General features: G+C 45.0%; 1 protein-coding gene across 2 annotated transcripts in view; it reads left to right on the top strand.

The window, feature by feature from the left end:
- The window catches only part of mlec (malectin), a 64,023-nt gene extending 38,415 nt beyond the window's left edge, over positions 1-25,608 (top strand). For both annotated transcript variants that reach the window (XM_068005658.1, XM_068005659.1), the window contains 2 exons: positions 762-819; positions 23,277-25,608. In XM_068005658.1, the coding sequence (XP_067861759.1) occupies positions 762-819; positions 23,277-23,503 (285 nt within the window). In that variant the 3' untranslated portion in view covers positions 23,504-25,608. The remainder of the gene's footprint in view (positions 1-761; positions 820-23,276) is intronic.
- The last annotated feature ends 342 nt before the right edge of the window (positions 25,609-25,950 follow it).

Raw genomic sequence — 25,950 nt, 5'->3', positions numbered from 1 at the left:
GGGGAGCATCATAGCCAAGTCCAAACCTGCACTCATCGCAACATCCACATGCATGCACTTCCAGCAGGGATTACTGCAGCGGGAATCCTGGGTGATCTCCTCTCCGTAACCCAGAGGACTGAAGCCAGTTGTAGCACCTCTGTTAATATCATGCAGGATAGCAACAATGTTAACACAGAATAGGGATAGTACCCTAGGACCTTCTTTGTCTATTCACTGGATAGACTTGCTGAGCCACCAGGGGGCCCGAAATAAGTCTTAATGAAAAGCATAACTGGACTGTTCTGGGAGGCATAACATATTAGTTTGAGATTTTAATTCCGCACCAGCTCAGCGCTGAAGTCAGCAGAGCAAGGATTTGACATTCAGTAGTCCCAGGACATGCTGCAGCACAGCTTAGCCTGTGGAGTTCTGAAAACGAGGGCGCGAGGCCTCCAGTGGTGTCGCAGATCCTAACATATGGTACAGCTGTTGGTGGTGGAGGAAGAAAAATCCAATTACAAATGGAAGTTTGAACTCACTTTCACACGAAGGAACTTACAAAAGCAAACCTTGTGCCCCTTCCCAGGAGAATTGTTTTAATATTACACTAGCGAATTAATGTTGATTGCCGCCATTATGGTTTGGAATTGAATTGAAAAGGAAAACTGGATTTATTACAACTGTGCATAGACTGTATATTAAAGCTACCACAGTGTGGTGAAAATACTGAAATACTAATATTAATTAACCATTTTGTTTTTGTTGGTTCTACATTCTAGGGTTACTACGACAACCCTAAAGTCTGTGCTATATGCATCATAAAGGGATCAGTGGAGGGTAAGTTAAATACTGAAAGTAGTATCACAACTAACTGTTTCAGACTATTCTGGTTGTTGCTGATGATTTCACTAATACATCTGACATGTTCCTAAATTTTAATGGTATATTTAGAGTGCAATTAAATTCCCTGAGAAATGCATTACTAATTTAGTGTAATGTTACAGTTGAATCAGGATGTTTAATATGTGAATTGCTAATTTTTTTTCTGTTGCTTGATTTACCTGGTTGCACCATATTTGCATAAACCAAGTCTGTTGCATTGTATTGTGTGGAAAGAAAGGGAAGTACAAAATACGGTGAAGGATGTGGATGGCGTGTTTGTGCTTTAATGAAGCATCATGTATAAGAATAGTTAAAATTGGCATTATTTTAAGGGATCTTTCCTCTTAAATTATACCTTAGTTGAATTAACAAACCTACAGGCAAATGGCTGAAGCAGGACTGTATCGCTGATGTTGCTTCAGCTCCCTCATACTGTCAGGCTCAGTAAATCCTGATATCAGCACATGCCACTTCAACAAAAAGTACAAAATCAACTGGGGGGATCTTTATAATTTTTTTTTAAAGGGGAACTGATGGTGAGACCTCTGGTATGTTGTAAGGGCAGGCAAATCTCCACAGAATTCTTTTGTATTAAAATGTATGGGGTGTCATGCTGGGAAATTAACATTTTCCCACCAAGTTTCCCAGCTACAGAATGGATTATGGGAAAGGAAAGTTCCCTCTATTTTGTCCCAGCATTGTGCTTTAACTCACGACCACCAAAGTTCTATCTGTCTCTTTCTCTAAACCCATAGGTGTCTGGGAGAGTGGAGGTAGGGGGTGTTAAGAATGGTGGGAATTTGCATTGTTCCATTCCATGGCAATTGTCTGTGTTCCTTTTAAATGGCGTTTTCCTGCCCATTTTCTCCCCTCCTCTGCTGAAGGTGCTAACTCTTGCTGTAGTACAGTTCTACGAATGCCAGCAGCCCCTCCGCTACCTTGCCCAAATGGGGATTCTTCATGTGCAAGCCTAGTCGGTGAATGTCAGCATCCTATTCGATCGTGGGGGGACATCACAGTCGAGCTTGATCCTTACTCAATCCCTATAGATCTGCACTCTTTGCAATTGAGTGTTGATGGGCACCAGGCGGGAACACTAAATACCTCATGACTTTCACTGTAGGATACCAGATTACCTGTGCCGTGATCCTCACCCCCGTTGCGAAAGGCAGATTTCCTGCCTGCAGTGCAATTAGGAAGTAGGTCAAAGAATGATTAAGACTGGAGGAGCATTGTTTGTGGGACCTTGCTGTGCGGAAATTGGTTGCCACGTTTCCCATATTACAACAGTGACTACATTTCAAAAAGTACTTCATTGGTGTGTGTGTATTGCAGATAATCTGTTTGGTTATTGCATGCTTGTGTTCCGGTGGCTTTGTGAACTGTACACGATCACGTACTGGATCATAGAGCAGTTTGCTGATGAAAAGTTTTACTATAAATGAAGAGGAAATCATTTAAGTCTTCCCCCATTAGTTGTGATACGGAAACGGAAATTAAAAGAACATGTTCATATTTCTAGAATTTAATGGTGGTTGCATGGGCCTTGCATATCGCACCTAACCACATTCACACATGAGTCACCAGAACTTATTTCTAGCAGGGGTCATTGGATTAGGAGCACTGGCTCTTTTTTTCCCCCTTCCCCTCCTCTTCCTAACCAGAGTGCTGAAGCCAGTTGCTGGCCCAATTAATTCAGCACAGATTGGCGATCAAACCTTGAAACTTTCTGGTTCATTTACTCACGTGATAAAGTCACTGATCCATCAAAAGAACCCTCTGATACTATTTCTGCAGTGTGTCTCTGATAGACCTCCAACTGAACAGCTTCATTATTAAAGCCCAATCATCCAAGATTTGAATACCACCCCATAATCTGGGGAGGCTCTTCTCTCATGCAGTCCTGGAAAGGATAAAAGAAAAAGCCAGTTGTAGTGCCTTGGCTGAGGCCTAACGAATTTGGCACAGACCAGGAATGGAACCTGCACTGTATGGCTTAGTGCTACACTGGCAATGCCTTTAACAGCTGGGCCATGAATGAGCTTGCACATAATTCTTTAACTGTCCTTGCTGTAAGTTTGTAACATGCATGTGTTCAAGTGACCCATTTTTCACTCACATGAAGAGTGGTGGGAGGAAGAAAAAAAGACAAGTATAGATTATTAAATCTTAGAAGCGCTTGGTTCAAACTTATTTATAGAATTAAACTGGGCGATATAATGAATCTGGGATTCCTTAAAATAAAGTGCCAATTTACAGGCAGGCTCAGAGGAAATGATGGCACTATATGGCCTTGTTATTTTTTTAAAACTCTTATAATGGGTTACAATTGTTTCCTGTTGCAGTAAGTTGTCTGGTAATAATTACCCTGATTACAGCACAATGTCATTGAACTCCAGGCAAGGCTGACCTCAAATGATGGGCACATTAAGGCCTTTACTCAATAATTAAGTAATGAATGTTCCATAAACCCTAACATTTGTACTTGAGTAAACCATTGATTTGGTTTCTCTCCCCTTCTGTTCACAGAGAATTTTACTCTTTTTTGCTACCAAAATAGTAATTTTTTTTTAATAACTTTTTTTCACTAATTATGCCAAGCTACGTTGCCCAAGACTACTACTAAATATGTTTGAGTTTAATTTTTTTAGCATTTTGAGAAAGGGGCAGGGAAAGATGGAGTGGTGAGGCTTTCCACTTTCAGATGGGGTTCCACCAGTCACAGAGACTCCAACCTGCTTACCAATAATTGGCAGATTATATCTGTTTTCAGCAGAGCTGCGGGATAAGTATCCCGTTGTGAGGAAAAAAATAAATCCCTCTTGTCCCAGCGTGGAATGCCTCTTGTTAGCTGATCCACCAAGCAGCTGACTATAGGGATCTGTATTGTACTCGTCCAAAATAAAAACCTGCTGAGTGACTGTAAATGTTTTTTTTTTCAAATTCTCTCAGTAGCCGAGTGATTCCTGGCTCTGGGATCGCAAAAAGACTTAGAAAAATTGTACCGGGATACCATAATGCAAGCCGGCTAGTGCTTCTAGCCTAATACATGCTCCATTGAACGTATTCTCTGCTACACATACATTCTCCCTTAATGAAGCCCAGTGGTGTGGCATTTTGAACATTCTGTGTTCTACATCTTTTGTAAACTGCCCTAAACTATCTTGTTGTTGTGACTAGTTTTAGATTAATTGTTTGAACTTCCTAATTGAAACTTTTTTTTTAAAAAAAGCTAATTTCCAGTATACTTGCTGTAAAATTCTTTGCACAAATCACACTCTTCTGCAAGCTGAGTTTACTCGAAATATGTATGAAGTTGTGGGTGCAGCAAATGTACCAGATTTCACAGTGAGCCACATTTTTTTAGGAATTACGAGCCCTACAGCCCACTACCTTTCATAGGTTTGTACGTGAGACAAATTTATAAGCCATTACACAAAATCAGTTGTAAGCTCTATAGGAGCATACTGTAATGAGGTTGTGCTGGCACAGAAAGGACCAACAGCTTTAAACTATGTGCAGCTGTGCAGTGGACAATCCAGCTTGTGCAACTATTTATTTCATCATTTTTTTTCTCCAACGCTCTTGGCCTTGAGGTTTTGCTTTTCCATTTACTTGACTGGCCAAGCTTCTCGGTAACTTTGGCCTCAGGTATGATGTGATATCTAAAGAACATTATCCAATTTGCATTCCAAATCTCTGTTGCAATTGGGTTCGTGGGATAATGTATCTCATCAGGGAACCAATTTCTGTCTTCAGTCTATTCACAGTAGAGTTAACAGACAAAACGTCACATCCCGTATATACTGAAAACAATGCTGTGTTACCAACTGGGTTTTTCCACAATGCAACTGGACAGAGATCATAATGTCTGGATTGGGTTAGTACATAAATTTATAACTTTTTCTTTGCCTGTGCAGTAGGAGTTGGGAGAGGGGGGAAAGTAGCATCCCTGATGTAAGTTTTCTACATTTCCTATAATAATCTACTATGAGTCAACCAGCTCCTTGAGGGTGTGCTTATAATGCCTAAAGGAATAACCTGTTATGTGAGTTGGACCTGCTTTATATATACAGATTGCATGCAAATGTATGTCTAAGTCAGGATAGTATGTGACTTGGAGACTTGGAGGTGATGGTGTTCCCATGTGCCTGCTGCCTTTGTCTTTCTGGATAGCGTAGGTCGTGGGTTTGGGAGGTGTTGCCAAAAAAGCCTTTAGAACATAAGAAATAGGAGCAAGAGTAGGGCCCCTTGTGCCTGCTCCGCCATTCAATAAGATCATGGCTGATCTATCTCAACTCCACTTTCCCGCCCTATCCCCATATCCCTTGATTCCCTGTGTCCATTAAGTCTATTGATCTCAGTCTTGAATGTACTCAACGACTGAACATCCACAGCCCTCTGGAGTAGAGAATTCCAAAGATTCACAATCCTCTGAGTGAAGAAATTTTTCCTTATCTCGGCCTTAAATGGCTGACCTCTTATCTTGAGACTATGACCCCGAGTTCTAGACTCTCCAGCCAGGGGGAAACAGGCCTCGGCATCTACCCTATCAAGCCCTCTCAGAATTTTATACATTTCAATGAGATCACCTCTCATTCTTCTAAACTCCAGAGAATATAGGCCCATTCTACTCAACCTCTCCTCATAGGACAACCCTCTCATCCCAGGAATCAATCTAGTGAACCTTTGTTGCACCGCCTCTAAGGCAAGTATATCCTTCCTTTAGATAAGGAGACCAAAACTGTATAAAGTACTCCAGGTGTGGTCTCACCAGAGCCCTATATAATTGCAGCAAGACCTCCTTACTCTTATACTCCAACCCCTTTGCAATAGAGGCCAACATACCATTTGCCATCCTTATTGCTTGCTGTACCTGCCTGTTAATGTTCTGTGATTCGTGTACAAGGACACCCAAATCTCTCTGACTAACAACATTTCTTAGTCTCTCACCTTTTAAAAAATGTTCTGCTTTTCTATTCTTGCTACCAAAGTGGATAATTTCACACTTCCCCACATCATACTCCATCTGCCACCTACTCACCCACTCACTTGACCTGTCTGTATCCCTTTGCAGCCTCTTTGCGTCCTCCTCACAGCTTATGTTCCCACCTAGCTTTGTATCGTCAGTAAACTTGGATACATTTCACTCGGTCCCCTCATCTAAGTCATTGATATATATTGCAAACAGCTGAGGCCCAAGCACTGATCCTTGCGGCACCCCACTAGTTACAACCTGCCAACCCGAAATGACCCGTTTATTCCTACTCTCTGTTTCCAGTCAGTTAACCAGTTCTCAATCCATGCTAATATATTACCTCCAATCCCATGAGCCCTAATCTTGTGTAACAGCCTCTTGTGCGGTACCTTATCGAATGCCTTTTGAAAATCCACTGGTCCCCCCCCTTATCTACCCTGCTAGTTACATCCTCAAAAAACTCAAATAGATTTGTCAAACACTATTTCCCTTTCATAAAACCACGTTGACTATGCCTAATCATACTATGATTTTCTAAGTGCCCTGTTACTACGTCCTTAATAATAGATTCCAGCATTTTCCCGCTGACTGATGTCAGGCTAACTGGCCTGTAGTTCCCTGTTTTCTCTCTCCCTCCTTTCATGAATAGCAAGGTTATATTTGGGTCGTGTCTACTGCAACACATTCTGGTATTGCCACCGACAGGATGTGGGAAGACAATACTCAGCCAACCCTTTGTCCGCAATGTGCAATTTGATTCAGTCTGCTGCAGGGTAATTCAAGTTCTCTGGAATTTGTAATTTGATCCAGTCATTGTCAGGCAGGCTACCAAGTTCAGGGAGCGCACGGCGCCGGCCCCACGGGGTTCAGGGAGCGCACGGCGCCGGCCCCACGGGGTTCAGGGAGGAAAGTATGAGGCCATGGAGGGATCTCAACATGCGGATGAGAATTTTAAAATCAAGATGTTGGTGGGCCAGGAGCTAATGTAGGTCAGCGATGGGTGAACCGAACTTGCTGCGAGTTAGGATACATGCAGCAGAGTTTTGGATGAGCTCAAATATATTGAGGGCAGAAGATGGGAGGCCGGCCAGGAGAGCATTGGAATAGTCAAATCTGGAGGTAGCAAAGGCGTGGATGAGGGTTTCAGCAGCAGATGAGCTGAGGAAGGTGTGGAGACGCACAATGTTACGGAGGTGGAATTAGGCGGTCTTGGTGATGGAGCAGATATGTGGTTGGAAGCTCATCTCGGGGTCAGTTAGGACGCCACAGTTGTGAATGGTCTGGGTTCAGCCTCAGACAATGGCCATGGGGAGGGATGGAGTCTGTAGCTAGGGAACGGACTTTGTGGCGGGGGCCGAAGACAATGGCTTTGGTCTTCCCAAAGTTTAGTTAGAGGAAATTTTTGCTCATCCTGTACTGGATATCGGACAAGCAGTGTGACAAATCAGGAACAGTGGAGGGGCCGAGGGAGGTGGTGGTGAGGTAGAGCTGGGTGTCGTTAGCGTACATGTGGAACCTGACGTTGTATTTTCGGATGATATCACTGAGGGTCAGCATGTAGATGAGAAATAGGAGGGGATCAAGGACAGATCCTTGGGGGACTCCAGAGGTAATGGTGCGAGAGCGGGAAGAGAAGCCATTGCAGGTGATTCACTGGCTATGACTGGCTGGATAAGAATGGAACCAGGTGAGGGCAGTCCCACTTGGCTGGACGACGGAGGAGAGGCGTTGGAGGAGGCTGGTGTGGTCAACTGTGTAAAAGGCTGCAGACAGGTTGAGAAGGATGAGGAGGGATAGTTTACCACGGTCACAGTCACATAGGATGTCATTTGTGATTTGCTAAGGGCCATTTCAGTACTGTGGAGGGATTCAAATATGCGGACAAGATGGACATGGATTTGGGAGGTGACAACACATTCAAGGACTTTGGAGAGGAAAGGGAGGTTGGAGTTGGGTAGTTTGCAAGGACAGTGGGGTCAAGGGTGTTTTTTTTGAGGAGGGGGGTGATGACGGCAGATTTAAAGGGGAGGGGGACAGTTCCTGAGAAGAGGGAACTGTTAACAATATCAGCTAATGTGGGTGCCTGAAAGGGAAGTTGGGTGGTCAGCAGTTTGGTAGGAATAGGGTTGAGGGAGCAGGTGAGTCCCGTGGTCAAGATGAGCTTGGAGAGGACATGAGGGGAGATAGGAGAGAAACTAGAGAAAGATGCAAGTTCAAGGCTAGGGCAGGGGGGAAACCGTAGGGGAAGTTTGGCTTGGTGGGCTAGGGGAAGGGAAGCGGCAGAGGCAGCTGAACGGATGGTCTCAATCCTAGTGACAAAGTAGTCCATGAGCTCCTCACATTTGTTGTTGAAGGTGAGGGTGGAGGAGTAGGGGAGAGGGTTTTAAAAAGATGGTTTGTCGTGGAGAAGAGATGCCGGGTGTTATCTTTGCATTCCAGGATGATCCTGGAATAGTGAGAAGTTTTGGCAGAGGAGAGCAGGACCCGTTAGTGCTTTATGTAGCCGAGCCAGATCTGGCGATGAATGGCTAAACCAATTGTCCGCCTTGAACGTTCAAGTCTGTGCTCCTTGAACTTAAGGGAGCAGAGATAAGAGCCGTACTAGGGGGAACGACCAGGGTGAGAGAGAGTAATGGTTTTAACAGGGACAAGGGCATCAAAGGTGGTGGTGAGGGTGTGATTGAGCAGATAGGTAGCTGCAGAAATGTCATGGTGAATGGAAGGCCAAAGACTAGACAGTTGGGAATTTGAAAGTGCTGTTGTAAGTGACTTGGGGGAGATTTTTTTCCATGGGTGCACACAGAAGGAAGTGGGGATGGGAGGGGGATGTGGGGGGAGAGGGATACAAGGAAGTGATCAGAGATAGCTTTATCCGTGATTGACACGATGGGAGTAGGCCACATGAGATGGCAAGGTCTAGGGGGTGACCGTGAATATGAGTAGGGGAGTATATATGGAGGGAGAGATTAAGGGAGGATAGGAGGGTAGTGAACTCAGGGGAGAGAGTACACGATGAGTTGAGATGGAGTTTGAAGTCACCGAGAGTGAGAAGTCACTTGGTGCAGAGGATGAGAGAGGAAAGCAGTGAAGATATTTCAGTGAGAAACTTGGCATGGTACTTGGTTGGGCAGTAGAGAACGAGGATTTTAAAAGAGAGGTGAGAGGGGTGGAACAAAGGAGGAGAAGATGCCAGAGGACTAGGAGGATAGACTAAGGTGTGATTTGGTGATATGGCCACACCGCCACCACAGTGGTCTGGGCGGGGCAAGTGGTGGAAGATATAGCGAGGTGAGGAGGCTTCATTAATGGGGAAGGTATCATCACCCGTCAGCCAGGTTTCCGTTAAGTCCATGATGTCGACGTAATCATCCACAATAAGCTCCTGGATGGCAGGGGCCTTGATCACAAGTGAACGGACATTCTGGAGGGAGGGACAGTGATAACTGATCCGCTGGCAGAGTCCACAGGGTCAGCGCTGGGAGGGGTGAGTGGGACAGAAAGGAGATTGGCAAGATTAGCCCCCATCAGGCGCGCTGGGCTGGAAAGTCGGTGAGAGAATATGATGGGGCAGCGACGAGTGCCTCAATGGGCCCTTCAGAGGATGCCAAGAGAGGCACAGAGCGAAGCTGTAGGCTTACCTAAGAGGAAGTCAAACCTGAGACTGGCAGGAGAGTAGGAAGGTTGAGGAGTGCTGAAGGGTTGGGGTAGGGAGTACTCGAGAGGGGAAAAATAAAAGGAGGCATGACAACAGGAGAGAGGAGCCTTGGAGTGATAAAGAGAAAAGATGAAAAAAGGGGAAATAGAAGTGATGGGCTTGGGTCCGGAGCGGCAGCCAAAACGTGCATGCGAATGGGCACGGAAACTCAAGTTACATTGCTGTGGTTACATAGCAAAATTGGCATAGATATGCCCTGGTAATAAACAGGGAATAGAGAGGAGACAATAGGAGGGAGTCCAAAGTTAAAGTCAAAGGTCCCGTGGTGGGATAAGGTTGATATGGATAGGGTTGGAGTATCGAGGAACTGATGTCCAGGTTCGAAGACTGGTGTGGAGGGCAAACCAATAGGTAGCTCCAATTCCATGTGCTATCATATTTGTTAACAGTCTCTTATGTGGAACCTTGTCGAATGCTATCAGCACAATCTGATAAAAACTCCCACCAAACTCCTCTATCTGCTGGAGGAGTGAGGCCTCCACATTGAGCAGCCTCCCACCTCGCTTTGACTCTGAAAACGCTCCATGCCAGGCCAACCCAGCAATTGACTTGTGGGCCCCTTCAGATATGTGGCCCCATTAACGAGCACTGCAAGATCATGCTGGGAGCTGTAGCCGTTTCTCTTGAGGCTGAATTTGACAAATCCACAGCATTGACTATTTTACATAATTTGAGCTGCCAGCTTGGTTTAGTGACATGCATTTTATTCAACAGGAACAGGTGAGGGTGACGTCATTGGAAGTGATGTCACTAGCAGAGCCGTAGCTTTTTAGTATGTGCTGAGAGTGACGTCATCAGGTGCCCCGGCACAGGAGGACGTCACGCACCGATAGAAAACTGGAAATACCCACACTGTCACTAATCACTCCGTCAAAATAAACACTGTGGGAGAGAGCTGCGGTAACCGATGGGGCATTGTGTGCGGGCCATGGATGGTTTTCAGATTTATTGGGTAGAAAGTGGGGGCGGGGTTCACCTTTTACATTACAAAGCGTGCGGCAGGCTTTCTGAGAAATCAAATTGCAGCCGTTCACGCACAAGCGAGATCCAGGATTAACGGGGGGAGGGGAGGAGAGGAGGAGAAGAGCGTGATCCATGTACCCATCTGGACCACATTCTCCTCTCTCACCCCACCCTTAGACCTGGATCATGTTCACTTCCCTCCGCCCCACCCCCAAACCCCGCTCTGCTCCCTCCAGGCTCCACAACTTCCCACGCCGCTTCTGCTCCCCTCCGCTTTCTCCCCTTCCGCTCCCCTCCGCTTTCTCCCCTTCCGCTCCCCTCCGCTTTCTCCCCTTCCGCTCCCCTCCGCTTTCTCCCCTTCCGCTCCCCTCCCTCCGCTTTCTCCCCTTCCGCTCCCCTCCCTCCGCTTTCTCCCCTTCCGCTCCCCTCCCTCCGCTTTCTCCCCTTCCGCTCCCCTCCCTCCGCTTTCTCCCCTTCCGCTCCCCTCCCTCCGCTTTCTCCCCTTCCGCTCCCCTCCCTCCGCTTTCTCCCCTTCCGCTCCCCTCCCTCCGCTTTCTCCCCTTCCGCTCCCCTCCCTCCGCTTTCTCCCCTTCCGCTCCCCTCCCTCCGCTTTCTCCCCTTCCGCTCCCCTCCCTCCGCTTTCTCCCCTTCCGCTCCCCTCCCTCCGCTTTCTCCCCTTCCGCTCCCCTCCCTCCGCTTTCTCCCCTTCCGCTCCCCTCCCTCCGCTTTCTCCCCTTCCGCTCCCCTCCCTCCGCTTTCTCCCCTTCCGCTCCCCTCCCTCCGCTTTCTCCCCTTCCGCTCCCCTCCCTCCGCTTTCTCCCCTTCCGCTCCCCTCCCTCCGCTTTCTCCCCTTCCGCTCCCCTCCCTCCGCTTTCTCCCCTTCCGCTCCGCTTTCTCCCCTTCCGCTCCCCTCCCTCCGCTTTCTCCCCTTCCGCTCCGCTTTCTCCCCTTCCGCTCCCCTCCCTCCGCTTTCTCCCCTTCCGCTCCGCTTTCTCCCCTTCCGCTCCCCTCCCTCCGCTTTCTCCCCTTCCGCTCCCCTCCCTCCGCTTTCTCCCCTTCCGCTCCCCTCCCTCCGCTTTCTCCCCTTCCGCTCCCCTCCCTCCGCTTTCTCCCCTTCCGCTCCCCTCCCTCCGCTTTCTCCCCTTCCGCTCCCCTCCCTCCGCTTTCTCCCCTTCCGCTCCCCTCCCTCCGCTTTCTCCCCTTCCGCTCCCCTCCCTCCGCTTTCTCCCCTTCCGCTCCCCTCCCTCCGCTTTCTCCCCTTCCGCTCCCCTCCCTCCGCTTTCTCCCCTTCCGCTCCCCTCCCTCCGCTTTCTCCCCTTCCGCTCCCCTCCCTCCGCTTTCTCCCCTTCCGCTCCCCTCCCTCCGCTTTCTCCCCTTCCGCTCCCCTCCCTCCGCTTTCTCCCCTTCCGCTCCCCTCCCTCCGCTTTCTCCCCTTCCGCTCCCCTCCCCCCGCTTTCTCCCCTTCCGCTCCCCTCCCCCCGCTTTCTCCCCTTCCGCTCCCCTCCCCCCGCTTTCTCCCCTTCCGCTCCCCTCCCCCCGCTTTCTCCTCTTCCACTGACTCTACTCTTCTTGCCGCACTTATGGCTACCTGCATTGGCTGCATTTTTGGTGCTCGGCCTCCGGTCCGCGCTTTTAGTGAATGGCAGAGAGGGCAGTTAGTGACCTAAAATACATATGCGCGGTCCGACGTGCTCTGGGCCTGAGTGTGCACGCGCTAGTCCCTGACTTTAGTCAGAGCATTACATTTGCTACCTTCCCATCCACGAGGACCATTCTGGAAGATCAAGACCAATGCACCCACTATCTCTGCAGCCACTTTTTTTTAAAACCCTAGGATGTGGGCCATCAGGTTTAGGGAATTTGTCAGCTTTTCGTCCCATTAATTTCTCCAGTACTTTTTCTTTAATCTGAATTATTTTAATTTCCTCACTCCCATTAGACCCTTGGTTCCGCACTATTTCCGATTTGTTTTTTGTGTCTTCTACTGTGAAGACAGATACAAAATAATTGTTTAACATCTCTGCCATTAAATCCTGGAACTCCCTACCTAACAGCACTGTGGGAGAACCTTCACCACACGGACTGCAGCGGTTCAAGAAGGCGACTCACCACCACCTTCTCAAGGGCAATTAGGGATGGGCAATAAATGCTGGCCTTGCCAGCGATGCCCACATCCCATGAACGCATAATAATAAAAAAGAAATTCATCCTGTCTCTGCCCCTAAGGGACCCAGTTCTGCTTTTGCTTTCACTAATCTCTTCCTTTTTATATACTTGTAGAAGCTCTTACAATCTGATTTTATATTTCTTGCTAGTTTACTCTCATTCAATTTTCTTCCTCTTTATCAATTTCTTGGTCATCCTTTGATTTTTAAAACCCTCTCAATCCTCAGGCTTACTACTCTTTCTGGCAACATTGAAAGCCTCTTTTATTCTAATACTATCCTTAACTTCTCTAGTTAGCCACAGTTGGATCACTTTTCCTATGGAGTTTTTATTCCTCAAGGAATATATATTCATTGAGAATTATGAATTATTTCTTTACATGTTCGCCATTGCTTGTCTACTGTCATATCTTTTAATTTAATTTCCCAATCTACCTCAGCCAACTTGTCCCTCATACCTACGTAATTGGCTTTGTTTAAATTTAAGACCCTCATTTCGGATTTAACTACATCGCACTCAAACTCAATATGAAATTCTATCACATTATGATCACTCTCCCCCGGAGGATGCTTAACCCTGTCTCATTACACAATACTAGAACTAAAATAGCCTGTTTCCTAGTTGGTTCCTCGACAATATTGTTCTAGAAAACTGTCTCGAATACATTCCATGTACTCGTCCTCCAAACTACTTTTGCCAATTTGGTTTGCCCAGTTTATATAAAGATTAAAGTTCCCCACGATTATTGCATTTCCTTTGTTATATGCTGCTCTGATTTCCTGATTTATACTCTGTCCAACACTATAGCTACTGTTAGGGGGCCTGTAAACTACTTCCACCAATATTTTCTTCCCCTTGTTATTTCTTAGCTCCACCCATACTGATTCTACATCCTGATTTTCTGAGCTAAGATCCTTTCTCACTACTGTTTTTATCTCATCCTTTATTATCAGGGCTCTCCCCCCAACCCCCCTCCTTTTCCATTTTGCCAATCTTTTCTAAAAGCCAAGTACTCTGGAATATTTAGTTCCCAACCTTGGTGACCCTGCAACCATGTCTCAGTAATAGCTACTAGATCAAACCCATTTATCTCTCTTTGTGCTATTAATTCATCTATCTTGCTACGAATGCTTCGTGCATTCAGGTATAGCGCCTTTAGTTTTAACTTTTTACGATTTTTTCCTGATGTGACCTTAGTCCCTCTCTGTCCCTTACTAACACACTACTGGTTTTTACCCAAATCGCTACTCTGCTCTACAGCCTTGACTTTTCTCTTTAGACTTATAAATTTACCCTTACCTGAACCCTCTCCCGCTCTACTAGTTTAAATCCCTATCTACCACCCCAGTTATTCAGTTTGCCAGGATACTTGTCCCAGCCCAGTTTAAGTGGAGCCCGTCCCAACAGAACAGCTCCCTCTTTCCACTGGTGCCAGTGCCCCTTGAATTGAAACCCCTGCTCCCACACTACTCTTTCAGCCACGCATTTAACCATCTAATCTTGGTGACTTGCAGCAAAGCATCCTGTAGCTAGTACACACTGCAGCTACAGTACACTGGTGCTGGAGGAGGTGGATGTTTAGGCTATTGGATGAGGTGCCGACGAAGCGGGCTGCATCATGCTCCCGACTTGTGCATTGTAGGTGGTGGAGAGGCTTTGAGGAGTGGGGGGGTGAGGCCCGTCGCAGAATACCCAGCCTCTGACCTGCTCTAGTAGCCATGGCGGTCCAGTTGAGTTTCTAACAAATGGTGACCCCAGGATATTGATGATGGGGGATGTGGCAATAGCAGTGCCATTGAATGTTAAGGGGAAGTGGTTAGGCTCTGTCTTATTGGAGATGGTCATTGCTTGGCACTAGTGTGGCGCAAATATTACTTGCTACTTATCAGCCCAAGCTTGGATGTTGTCCAGGTCTTGCTACATGTGGGCACAGACTGCTTCATTATCTGAGGAATTGCAAAGGGAACTGAACACTGCATTCATCAGTGAAAAGACCCACTTCTGACCTTATAATGGAGGGAAGGTAATTGATGAAGCAGCTGAAGATAGTTGGGCCTAGGATATGGTTTTCAGTTGCGCCTACAGCGATGTCCTGGGGCTGAGGTGATTGGCTTCCAGTAACTACAATCATCTCCCTCTGTGCCAAGTATGACTAGTCACTACCATCCTTCCGTCATAAGGTCACAACATGGGGCTTTTCGCTGATGATTGCAGTGTTCAGTTGCATTTGCAGTTCCTCAGAGGACATTAATAAGCTTGCAGAATGGGCATGTAATTGGCAAATGAATTTCAATAGAAAGTGTAAGGTGATGCATTTTGGTAGGAAGAATAAGGAGGCTACATACTGCTTGGATAATAAGAGTCTAAATGGGATAGAAGAGAAAAGGGATCTAGGGGCACAGATACACAAATCACTAAAGGTGGCAACGCAGGTTAATAAAGCCATAAAAAAGGCAAACCAAGCACTGGGGTTCATTTATAGAGGGATAGAATTGAAAAGCAGAGAAGTTATGTTAAACCTGTATAGAACACTTGGAGTACCGTGCACAGTTCTGATCTCCATATTACAAAAAGGATAAGTATGTAAGTATCTACAAGTATGTAAAAAGAAAAAGATTAGTGAAGACAAATGTAGGTCCCTTACAGTCAGAAACGGGAGAATTTATAATGGGGAACAGGGAAATGGCAGAGCAATTAAACAAATACTTTGGTTCTTTCTTCATGGAATAGGACACAAATAACTTCCCAGAAATGCTAGGGAACCAAGGGACTAGTGAGAAGGAGGAATTAAAGGAAATTAGTATTAGTAAAAAAAAATAGTGCTGGAGAAATTAATGGGACTGAAAGCTGATAAATCCCCAGGGCCTGATAATCTGCATCCCAGAGTAAAAAGAGGTAGCCATGGAAGTAGTGGATGCATTAGTTGTCATCTTCCAAAATTCTATAGATTATAGAACAGTTCCTGCAGATTGGAGTGTGGCAAATGTAACGCCACTATTTATAAAAGGAGGGACAGAGAACACAGGGAAATACAGACCGGTTAGCCTAACATCAGCTGTAAGGAAAAGGCTAGAGTCTATTATAAAGGATGTGATAACAGGACATTTAGAAAATATCAATGGGATTAGACAAAGTCAACATGGATTTGTGAAAGGGAAATCATGTTTGACAAACCTACTAGAGTTTTTTTGAGGATGTAACTGGTAGAATAGATAAGGGAGAACCAGAGGATGTGGTTTATTTGGATTTTCAGAAGGCCTTTGATAAAGTCCCACATAAGAGATTAGTGTGCAAAATTAAAGCACATGGGATTGGTGGTAATATACTGGCATGGATTGAAAATTGGTTAACAGATAGGAAACAGAGAGTAGGAATAAATGGGTCTTTTTTGGGGTAGCAGGCAGTAACTAGTGGGGTACCGCAGGGATCGGTGCTTGGGCCCCAGCTAGTCACTATATATCAATGATTCGGATGAGGGAACCAAATGTAATATTTCCAAGTTTGCTGATGACATAAAACTTGGTGGGATCGTGAGTTGTGAGGAGGATGCAAAGAGGCTTCATGGCGATTTAGACAAGTTGAGTGAGTGGGCAAATACATGGCAGATGCAGTATAATGTGGATAAATGTGAAGTTATCCACTTCAGAAGGAAAAACAGAAAGGCAGAGTATTATTTAAATGGTGATAGATTGGGGAATGTTGATGTACAAAGGGACCTGGGTGTCCTTGTACACCAGTCACTGAAAGCAAACATGCATGTGCAGCAAGCAGTTACATAGGAACATAGGAACAGGAGTAGGCCATTCAGCCCCTCGTGCCTGCTTTGCCATTTGATAAGATCATGGCTGATCTGTAATCTAACTCCATATACCTGCCTTTGGCCCATATCCCTTAATACCTTTGGTTGCCAAAAAGCTATCTATCTCAGATTTAAATTTAGCAATTGAGCTAGTATCAATTGCCATTTGCGGAAGAGAGTTCCAAACTTCTACCACCCTTCGTGTGTAGAAATGTTTTCTAATCTCGCTCCTGAAAGGTCTGGCTCTAATTTTTAAACTGTGCCCCCTACTCCTAAAATCCCCAACCAGCGGAAATAGTTTCTCTCTATTCACCCTATCCGTTCCCCTTAATATCTCATAAACTTCGATCAGATCACCCCTTAACCTTCGAAACTCCGGAGAATACAACCCCAATTTGTGTAATCTCTCCTCGTAACTTAACCCTTGAAGTCCGGGTATCATTCTAGTAAACCTACGCTGCACTCCCTCCAAGGCCAATATGTCCTTCCGAAGGTGCGGTGCCCAGAACTGCTTACAGTACTCCAGGTGTGGTCTAACCAGGGTTTTGTATAGCTGCAGCATAACTTCTGTCCCCTTGTACTCTAGTCCTCTAGATATAAAGGCCAGCATTCCATTAGCCTTATTGATTATTTTCTGCACCTGTTCATGACACTTCAATGATCTATGTACCTGAACCTCAAAGTTCCTTTGGACATCCACTGTTTTTAACATTTTACCATTTAGAAAGTACCCTGTTCTATCCTTTTTTGATCCAAAGTGGATGACCTCACATTTGTCTACATTGAAGGCCAACAAACCATTTGCCACAGATAGGAAGGCAAATGGTTTGTTGGCCTTCATTGCAAGAGGATTTGAGTACAGGAGCAAGGATGTCTTACTGCAGTTACATAGGGCCTTGGTGAGACCACACCTGGAGTATTGTGTGCAGTTTTGGTCTCCTTACCTAAAAGGATATACTTACCATAGAGGGAATGCAGCGAAGGTTCACCAGACTGATCCCTGGGATGGCAGGACTGTCGTATGAGGAGAGATTGGGTCAACTCTGCCTGTATTCACTCGAGTTTAAAAGAATGAGAGGGGATCTCATTGAAACATATAAAATTCTGACAGGGCTAGACAGACTGGATGCAGGGAGGATGTTTCCCCTGGCTGGGGGGGGGGAGGGTCCAGAATGAGGGGTCACAGTCTCAGGATACGGGGTTGGACATTTAGGACTGAGATGAGGAGAAATTTCTTCACTCAGATGGTGGTGAACCTGTGCAATTCTCTACCACAGAAGGCTGTGGAGGCCAAGTCACTGAATATATTTAAGAAGGAGCTAGATAGATTTCTAGACACAAAAGGCATCAAGGGGTATGGGGAGAGAGTGGGAATATGGTATTGAGATAGAGGATCAGCCATGATCATATTGAATGGTGGAGCAGGCTCGAAGAGCTGAATGGCCTACTCCTGCTCCTGTTTTCTATGTTTCTATGATTTAGAGGCATTGGAGAAGGTGCAAAAAAGATTCACAAGGATGATACCAGAACTGAGAGGATATACTTTTCAGGAAAGACTAAACATGCTGGGGCTGAGGGGTGACCTGATAGAGGTCTTTAAGATAATGAAAGGGTTTGATAGGGTAGACGTAGAGAAAATGTTTCCACTTGTGGGGGAGACCAGAACTAGAGGTCATCAATATAAGATAGTCGCTAATAAATCCAATAGGGAATTCAGGAGAAACTTCTGTTCTCAGAGTGGTAAGAATGTGGAATGTACTACCACAAGGAGTAGTAGAGGCAAATGGCATAGATGCATTTAAGAGGAAGCTAGATAAGCACATGAGGGAGAAAGGAATAGAAGGGTATCCAATAAAGGGTGTCCTCAGAGTGAAGGATATACTTGCCATAGAGGGAATGCAGCGAAGGTTCACCAGACTGACCCCATCAAGGGGTATCCTGATAGGGTTAGATGAAGTAGGGAGGAAGGAGGCTCGTGTGGCGCACAAACGCCGGAATAGACCAGTTGGGCCGAATGGCCTGTTTCTGTGTTGTAGGCACGATGTAACTGGAGAGTTTTCCCCCTGATCCCCACTGACTTCAGTTTTACTAGGGGCTCTTAGTGCCACTGTCAGTCGAATGCTGCCTTCATGTCAAGGGCAGTCACTCTCACCTCACCTCTGGCTTGTGTCCATGTTTGGATCAAGGCTGTAATGAGGAGTGGAGTGATCCTGGTGGAACCCAAACTGAGCATCAGCAAACAGGTTATTGGTTAGGAAGTGCCATCTGACAGCACTTTGCTGATAGGGCAGATTGGATTTGTCCTGGACATACCTGGGCAATTTTCCACATTGGCAATTTCCAAATGGACTGAAGTCCATAACCAGAGTACATTCTTGCTACTTGCCCTTGCTACCATCGGTGCTTCCTCAAATGGTGCTCAACATAGAGGAGAATTGATTCATCAGCTGAGAGAGGGCAGAAGGTGGTAATCAGCAGGAGTGCCATTGTGCCACTGCAAGTTTCCACATTGCCAGTGTTGTAGCTGTACTAGAACAACTTAGCTAGAGGCACAGCTAATCCTGGAGCACAGGTCTTCAGTGCTACAGCATGTTGTCGGGACCCATAGCCTTTTCTGTGTTCAGTGCACTCAGCCGTTTCTTGATGTCACGTGGAAATAATCAAATTGGTTGAAGACTGGCATCTGTGTTAGTGGAGACCACAGAAGAAAACCAAGAAGGTCATTCACTCAGCACTTCTGGCTGAAGATGTTTGGAAAGCTTTAACCTTGTATTTGCAATCATGTTGAGGATGGGGATGTTCATGGAGCTTCCTCCCCCTGTTAGTTGCTTGATTGTCTACCACCATTCATGACTGGATGTTGCAGAGCTTTGCCCTAATTCGTTGGTTGAGGGGTCTCTTATCTCTGTCTATAGCATGCTGCTTTTGCTGTTTAGCACGCTGTGTTGTAGCTTCACCAGGTTGATACCTCATTTTCAGGTACGTTTAGTGCTGCTCCTGGCATGCTCGTCTACACTCCTCGTTGAACCAGGGTTAGTCATCTGGTTTAATGGTAATGGTGGAGTGAGGAATATGCCAGGCCAGGAGGTTACAGATTGTGGTGATATACAATTCTGCTGCTAATAATCCACAGCGCCTCATGGGTGTGCCCAGTTTTGATCTGCTAGATGTGTTCTTAATCTATCCCACCTAGCACGGTGGTAGTACCACATGTCACAATAAAGGGTATCCTCAGAGTGAAGGTGGGACTTGGTTTTCACAAGGACTTTGCGATGATTACTCCTACCAGTGCTGTCGTTGGTAGACACTTTTGCGATAGGTAGATTTGTGAGGATGAGGTCAAATAGGCTATTCCTTCATTTTGGTTCTCGCCACCTGCCGCAAGCCCAGTCTCACAGCTATGTCCTTCTGGACTCAGCCAACTCTGTCAGTGGTGGTGCTACTGAGCTGCTCTTGGTTAACCAGATTACATTCTGTGCCCTTGACACCATCGGTGCTTCCTCCAAATGGTGCTCAACATGGAGGAGTACTGATTCATCAGCTGAGAGAGGGCAGTAGGTGGTAATTAGCAGGAGGTTTCCGTACCCATGTTTGACCCGAAGCCATGAGACCTCATTGGATCCGGATTCAATGTTGAGAACTCCCAGGGCCACTCTTCGTCCCCTGACTGTATACCAGTGTGCCAGTGGGACAGGATATATCTAGGGATGGTGATGGAGGAGTCTGGGACATTGGCTAATGGGTATGATTCTGTAAATATGACGGCTCTCCCAACTTTGGTACCATTCTCCAGAGGACTTTGCAGGAAGAACTGGGCTGGTTGTGCCTAGGTTGCAGCCGAGTCGCCTGTCTGGTTTTATTCTTGTAGCAATTTGATACAACTGAGTGGCTTGCTAGCCAGTGGCACTGGAGCCACATATAGGCCAGAATGGGAAAGGACAGCAGGTTTCCTTCCCTAAAGGAAATTTATGAACCAGTTGGGTTTTTACGACATCTGACCGCTTCATGGTCACTTTTACTGATGCCCGCTTTTTATTTCCAGATTTTTTTTTCAAATTCGCAAACTGTCACAGTGGGATTTGAACTCACATTCTCAGGTTATTCGCCCACGCTCCCCTCTCTGGAATTCAGCTCTTGTGTCCATGTTTGGACCAAGGAGGAGTCTGAGCCTGTTAAGGGTTGATCAGCCCTTTAAAGTAAAGTCTTTGAAAGTAGCTGTCTGTGGATTGACAAACTCTGGCTTTCTTTGATCTCTTGGGGCCCTTGCAGCCTCGATGTTGATTGACCTTGAATTGAGAAGTACTTAATACAAACCTCACTTTACAGTGTTCTCTATCTGACCAGACCTCAGAATTCAGGAATGAACTGCTGAACAAAAAGAAATGATAGATTTTAACTAGTTTTGATGTCAGTCATTAATCATAGGAAATTTCTGTTTCCTGGCAAGAGCAAATACTGACTCATTGGTATATGTGGATGCTTGTAAATAGGTTTTCTCCTTAACAATATTGTTCTAATTGAAAAATAAAGATGCTTTTACAACTTTCAATTAAACACATAGCCTACAGAACATAACATACTTTTTTTTCTGTATAGCTTCACGCCATCTACATGTTACCAAACACTGTGGATAAGTCAATATCTCATTCAGGATACAGGAAGAAACTGCTGTTTACATTTATGTCATGATGTGGAGATGCCGGTGATGGACTGGGGTTGACAATTGTAAACAATTTTACAACACCAAGTTATAGTCCAGCAATTTTATTTTAAATTCACAAGCTTTCGGAGATTTTCTCCTTCCTCAGGCAAATGTTTCAAGATCTCCTTGAAGCCTACGCATTTATACATATTGAACAATAAAACATGGTGTTTACAGACTGCCCCTGCAACTGCCCGTTGCCAAGGCAATCACCGTGTTCAGACAGAGAGGTGTTACCTGCAGAACCTCCGAATACACATTCAACAAAAAAACAAACAGGGAAAAAAAACAGAGAAAAAAAAACAGAGAGAGGCAGAAACATCCGGAAGGCAGAGAGAGCCAGCAAATGACCCATTATATTAAAAACAGATAACATTTGTTCGCTGGTGGGGTAACGTGTAGCGTGACATGAACCCAAGATCCCGGTTGAGGCCGTCCTCATGGGTGCGGAACTTGGCTATCAATTTCTGCTCGACAATTTTGCGTTGTCGTGTGTCTCGAAGGCCGCCTTGGAGTACGCTTACCCGAAGGTCGGTGGATGAATGTCCATGACTGCTGAAGTGTTCCCCGACTGGGAGGGAACCCTCCTGTTTGGCGATTGTTGCGCGGTGTCCGTTCACCGCGCAACAATCGCCAAACAGGAGGGTTCCCTCCCAGTCGGGGAACACTTCAGCAGTCATGGACATTCATCCACCGACCTTCGGGTAAGCGTACTCCAAGGCGGCCTTCGAGACACACGACAACGCAAAATTGTCGAGCAGAAATTGATAGCCAAGTTCCGCACCCATGAGGACGGCCTCAACCGGGATCTTGGGTTCATGTCACGCTACACGTTACCCCACCAGCGAACAAATGTTATCTGTTTTTAATATAATGGGTCATTTGCTGGCTCTCTCTGCTTTCCGGATGTTTCTGCCTCTCTCTGTTTTTTTTTCTCTGTTTTTTTTCCCTGTTTGTTTTTTTGTTGAATGTGTATTCGGAGGTTCTGCAGGTAACACCTCTCTGTCTGAACACGGTGATTGCCTTGGCAACGGGCAGTTGCAGGGGCAGTCTGTAAACACCATGTTTTATTGTTCAATATGTATAAATGCGTAGGCTTCAAGGAGATCTTGAAACATTTGCCTGAGGAAGGAGAAAATCTCCGAAAGCTTGTGAATTTAAAATAAAATTGCTGGACTATAACTTGGTGTTGTAAAATTGTTTACATTTATGTGGTCAATAATAACTAGAAATGGAGGCAATTTTCAATTGCCACAACCAAAGCTGCACATTTATAACACTTGTATTGACTTGAAAATGCACCACAGAAAGTTGCGTTCACTCAAAACCATCGCTTCTAATTTATCCTTGATCTGAAGAGCTGGGTTTAACATTTAACAGAGGTCAAGGATAAAAAAATCATCTTGTGCAAAGATTGTAATGTTTATGTTTTTGAAACACCTTTTTGTTAGCTCCAAACTTTGCACAATTATATAACCTAGTACATCACGAGATACCCAAAATAAAATCTTAAGCACAGTGACTGTTCAAACCCTTTCGACCTAAAATAAAGCGCCTGCAGGTCAGGGCATCAGCTCTTCACTGTCGTCCTCAGTTCATTTTATGGATCGTGATGTCGAGAGGCCTGGTTAATATATTTGGTCACCACTAAAGAATCTGAAGTGATTTTCAGACTACACGTTAATTAATTGTATTTGTTTTGGTTAGATTATTAGCTGTATACATTTCCCTTTGCCACTGAAACATTGAGTTGACCACTAGGGAGAGCTGCTTTTGAATGTTGACTAAATCCACTTTTAGACTTTTCTGAGGAGCGAGTTTCACCAGTTGATGCTGAATTCTCTGTAGCAGGAAGGGGAGCTAGTGGGAGGATAAGAAACGGGTGGGCAAGTGAGAACTAATAATGACAATAAAATTATTGTTCCGGTAAGATTGGAAAGAATAAATGAAAAATGTGCAAAATCCAGTTTGGGTTGTCTCCCCTCATGTTCAAAGTTCTATTTTTACATTGTTGAGGTTTAGAACGTTAACAGGTTACAGTTAAATCTTTTTAAATTTTTAACAATGGTTAACTTTTGCTTAATTACAGATGTCCCCAAACTCCTGCCTCACCCTGGTCTAGAAAAAAAGGAGGAAGAGGAAGAGGAGGAAGATTATGAAGAGGGTAGCGAGAAGAAGACACTCAGCAAAAAGAAGGTGAAATCCGGACCTCGAACTCCAGATCCATACGCCTCGGACAACAGCAGCCTAATGTTTCCCATTTTAGTTGCCTTTGGGGTCTTCATTCCCACCTTGTTTTGTCTCTGTCGATTATGAGAGATACACTTCGCATGTACAGTGGTGCTTGTGGGTGAGGAGCTATGTCACAGCATGGGGGCAGTCTGTTTAAAGCAGTTTGTTTCTGTTCCCTCTATTTTCAAAAATGAGGGGGGAAAGGAAGAGAAATGGTTTGTACCGACGTTTGAAGGCTTGAATTGCAATAAGTTTTTTTTTGTTAATAGATACATGTTCCCATTTTTAAAAAAAACTCCTGCAATAATTCTGAAGTATAAAATTGAAAGCCCCAAATAGTTGAATGCCTGAAGCCAGTGGCTGGAACAAAGGTGTTTCTGTTGCCTTTTAGCCAAGGTTATGGTATGGTTTAAAGGACTTGCTGATTAGACTGGGGGGAAAATGTACCAATTGTCTGAATGCGAAGTCTATACTCCTAGTATATGAACTATTTACTATTAGCAGTGTTTAAGGAAACCCACAAGTCCACTGGTAAAACTTGAATGGAGAATTTTAAATGAAAAGGGTACTATAGGCAAATTAATGGTGATTCACCCATATATATTTTTGTTTTGAGTCGTTCCATTACCTCCCTTGCTGTACCATGTCTACCCTCGGGCATTGGCATGAAGGATTTTTTTTCTTGAATAATGAACTGTCAGTGTATTAAAACAATCAAATTTAAGCTGGTATCTCAAAGCTGGTTAGAAAGTGGCTGCTTGATAATTAATAGCAGGGGTAGGAGGTTTTGAGAGATTGTGAAAAAGGTAATGTTCATTTCACAGGAGTCTTCAGGTTTCACCCGGCGGTTTGGTACAATGCTCAACGATCAATCCACAATGATTTAAAGAAATGGTATTCCTATTGTTGGCCTACTCTACTGGATTATAACAGCAAATGCCCTTAAATTTAAATGATAAAAACGGAAGTAATATATAGCAGCTCTGTCAGCACGTGAAAAAGCTTCATCAGAACTGAAACATTAACCCATCCTATCTTTTTAGGTGCTGACTGACCTGCTGTCTATTTTTAGAATCTTCTGTTTTTATTCTGGATTTCCAGCATTTGCAGTTATTTTTAAATTCTCCCTTTATATTTTCCATATTTCCATTCTCAGGTTCCCCAGTGAAAGGTATTTGAAATGGATTGTAATGTAAAAGGGGCAACATTTAAAATCCCCAAACACCGTTAATTAACACACCTTTAATAAGGCCCATGTGAGTGACCATGTACCAGTTATGATTACACATCTGTTCTGTGGCAGTGCTGCCTAAAGCTTCCGGGAGGGACACATGTCGTCTGCTGTCGGCTGAAATTAAATATTTGGCTCAGTTACTTGACCAATAAGTACACCCAAAAAAAAATTAGTGTTAACTGATGTCTGTATCCTGCCTTCGTCTAGGTCCATTAAAAGTGATTACACAGAAGCAGTGAGACTGAGAGTGTCAGCAGTAACACTTTGATCCGTCACTCACTCAGTACCCAATGCGAGCTGTGCCAACTAGGGTGGTGCTGAGTGAAAGCTGTAGTGTCTCCACGAAGTGGGGAAAGGGAGAACCAAGAGGGGAGAGTTGTACTGGAAGTTTCTTGGCAGCTGGTTACAGTGGACAGTGTTAGTGCTCGGGGGCAGGGATTTTACCTGCAGTCTTGGCAGCTGCGGTATCCAGGCCAGACAGACCTGAAAATGGGCTATTGTCTTCAAGAAATTTTTTTTTAAAACTGTACCATCTTTTTTTTCCCCAGGTGGGGTTGGGTGATATTCTTGGCCTTTACCACTGTGATGCCTACTTCCATTTTACTAGAAAAGTGGCCTTTTACATAGGCTCATCATAAAGACGGGCACTCTGCTCCCAATCAGGATTTGCTCCCATGCCAAGTAGTCAGTTCAGAATTCCTAACCACTTCATTGCACAGATGCCTACTTGGAATTCGGCCTGAGCCGAGATTTGGAGCCTGTAATCAACATGAACAGTTTGGAGGCCAGGGGTGGGAGAGGTTGGGGTTTACTGATAAGCTGTACTGTTTGCATTTTAGTTCTTTCAGAAGTTTAGATTACACTTCAGTTAGGCCAACAAGTGGGTCCAAAACTAGGTCCTCTGGTATCTACAGAACAGAGTCGCAGCACTCCAAAAAAAAAAAAAAAAATTTTTTTAAATAGTAAATCATTGAATGTGAAGCGTTTTGAGACGATGTGATGTCAGTTTATATAAATGCTCGTATTTTCTTTTTTTTTAACTCCCCACAAACAAAAGACACTGCCTTTTGAAAACAGTTCCAAAAAGCTACTTCTGAAGGGTGGAGGAAAGAAAAGTACAATTCCTGAAAGAAAAGTATTCAATAATCCATGTGTGGTATTGGATGAAAGGAGAAACCCTGTATAATTTGGACATTGCCAGTTTTAATGATGGTCTATACTATGGAAAAAAAATACTAAATTTTGTTCCCTAAATTATTTTGAGCATCATGCATAGCTTGAACCTGTGTGTTCACAA

The sequence above is a fragment of the Heptranchias perlo genome, chromosome 25 (assembly GCF_035084215.1).
Source record: "Heptranchias perlo isolate sHepPer1 chromosome 25, sHepPer1.hap1, whole genome shotgun sequence".
Taxonomy (NCBI): domain Eukaryota; kingdom Metazoa; phylum Chordata; class Chondrichthyes; order Hexanchiformes; family Hexanchidae; genus Heptranchias; species Heptranchias perlo.
Note: the sequence above shows the minus strand (reverse complement) of the source record. Positions and strands in the feature narration are given on the sequence as shown.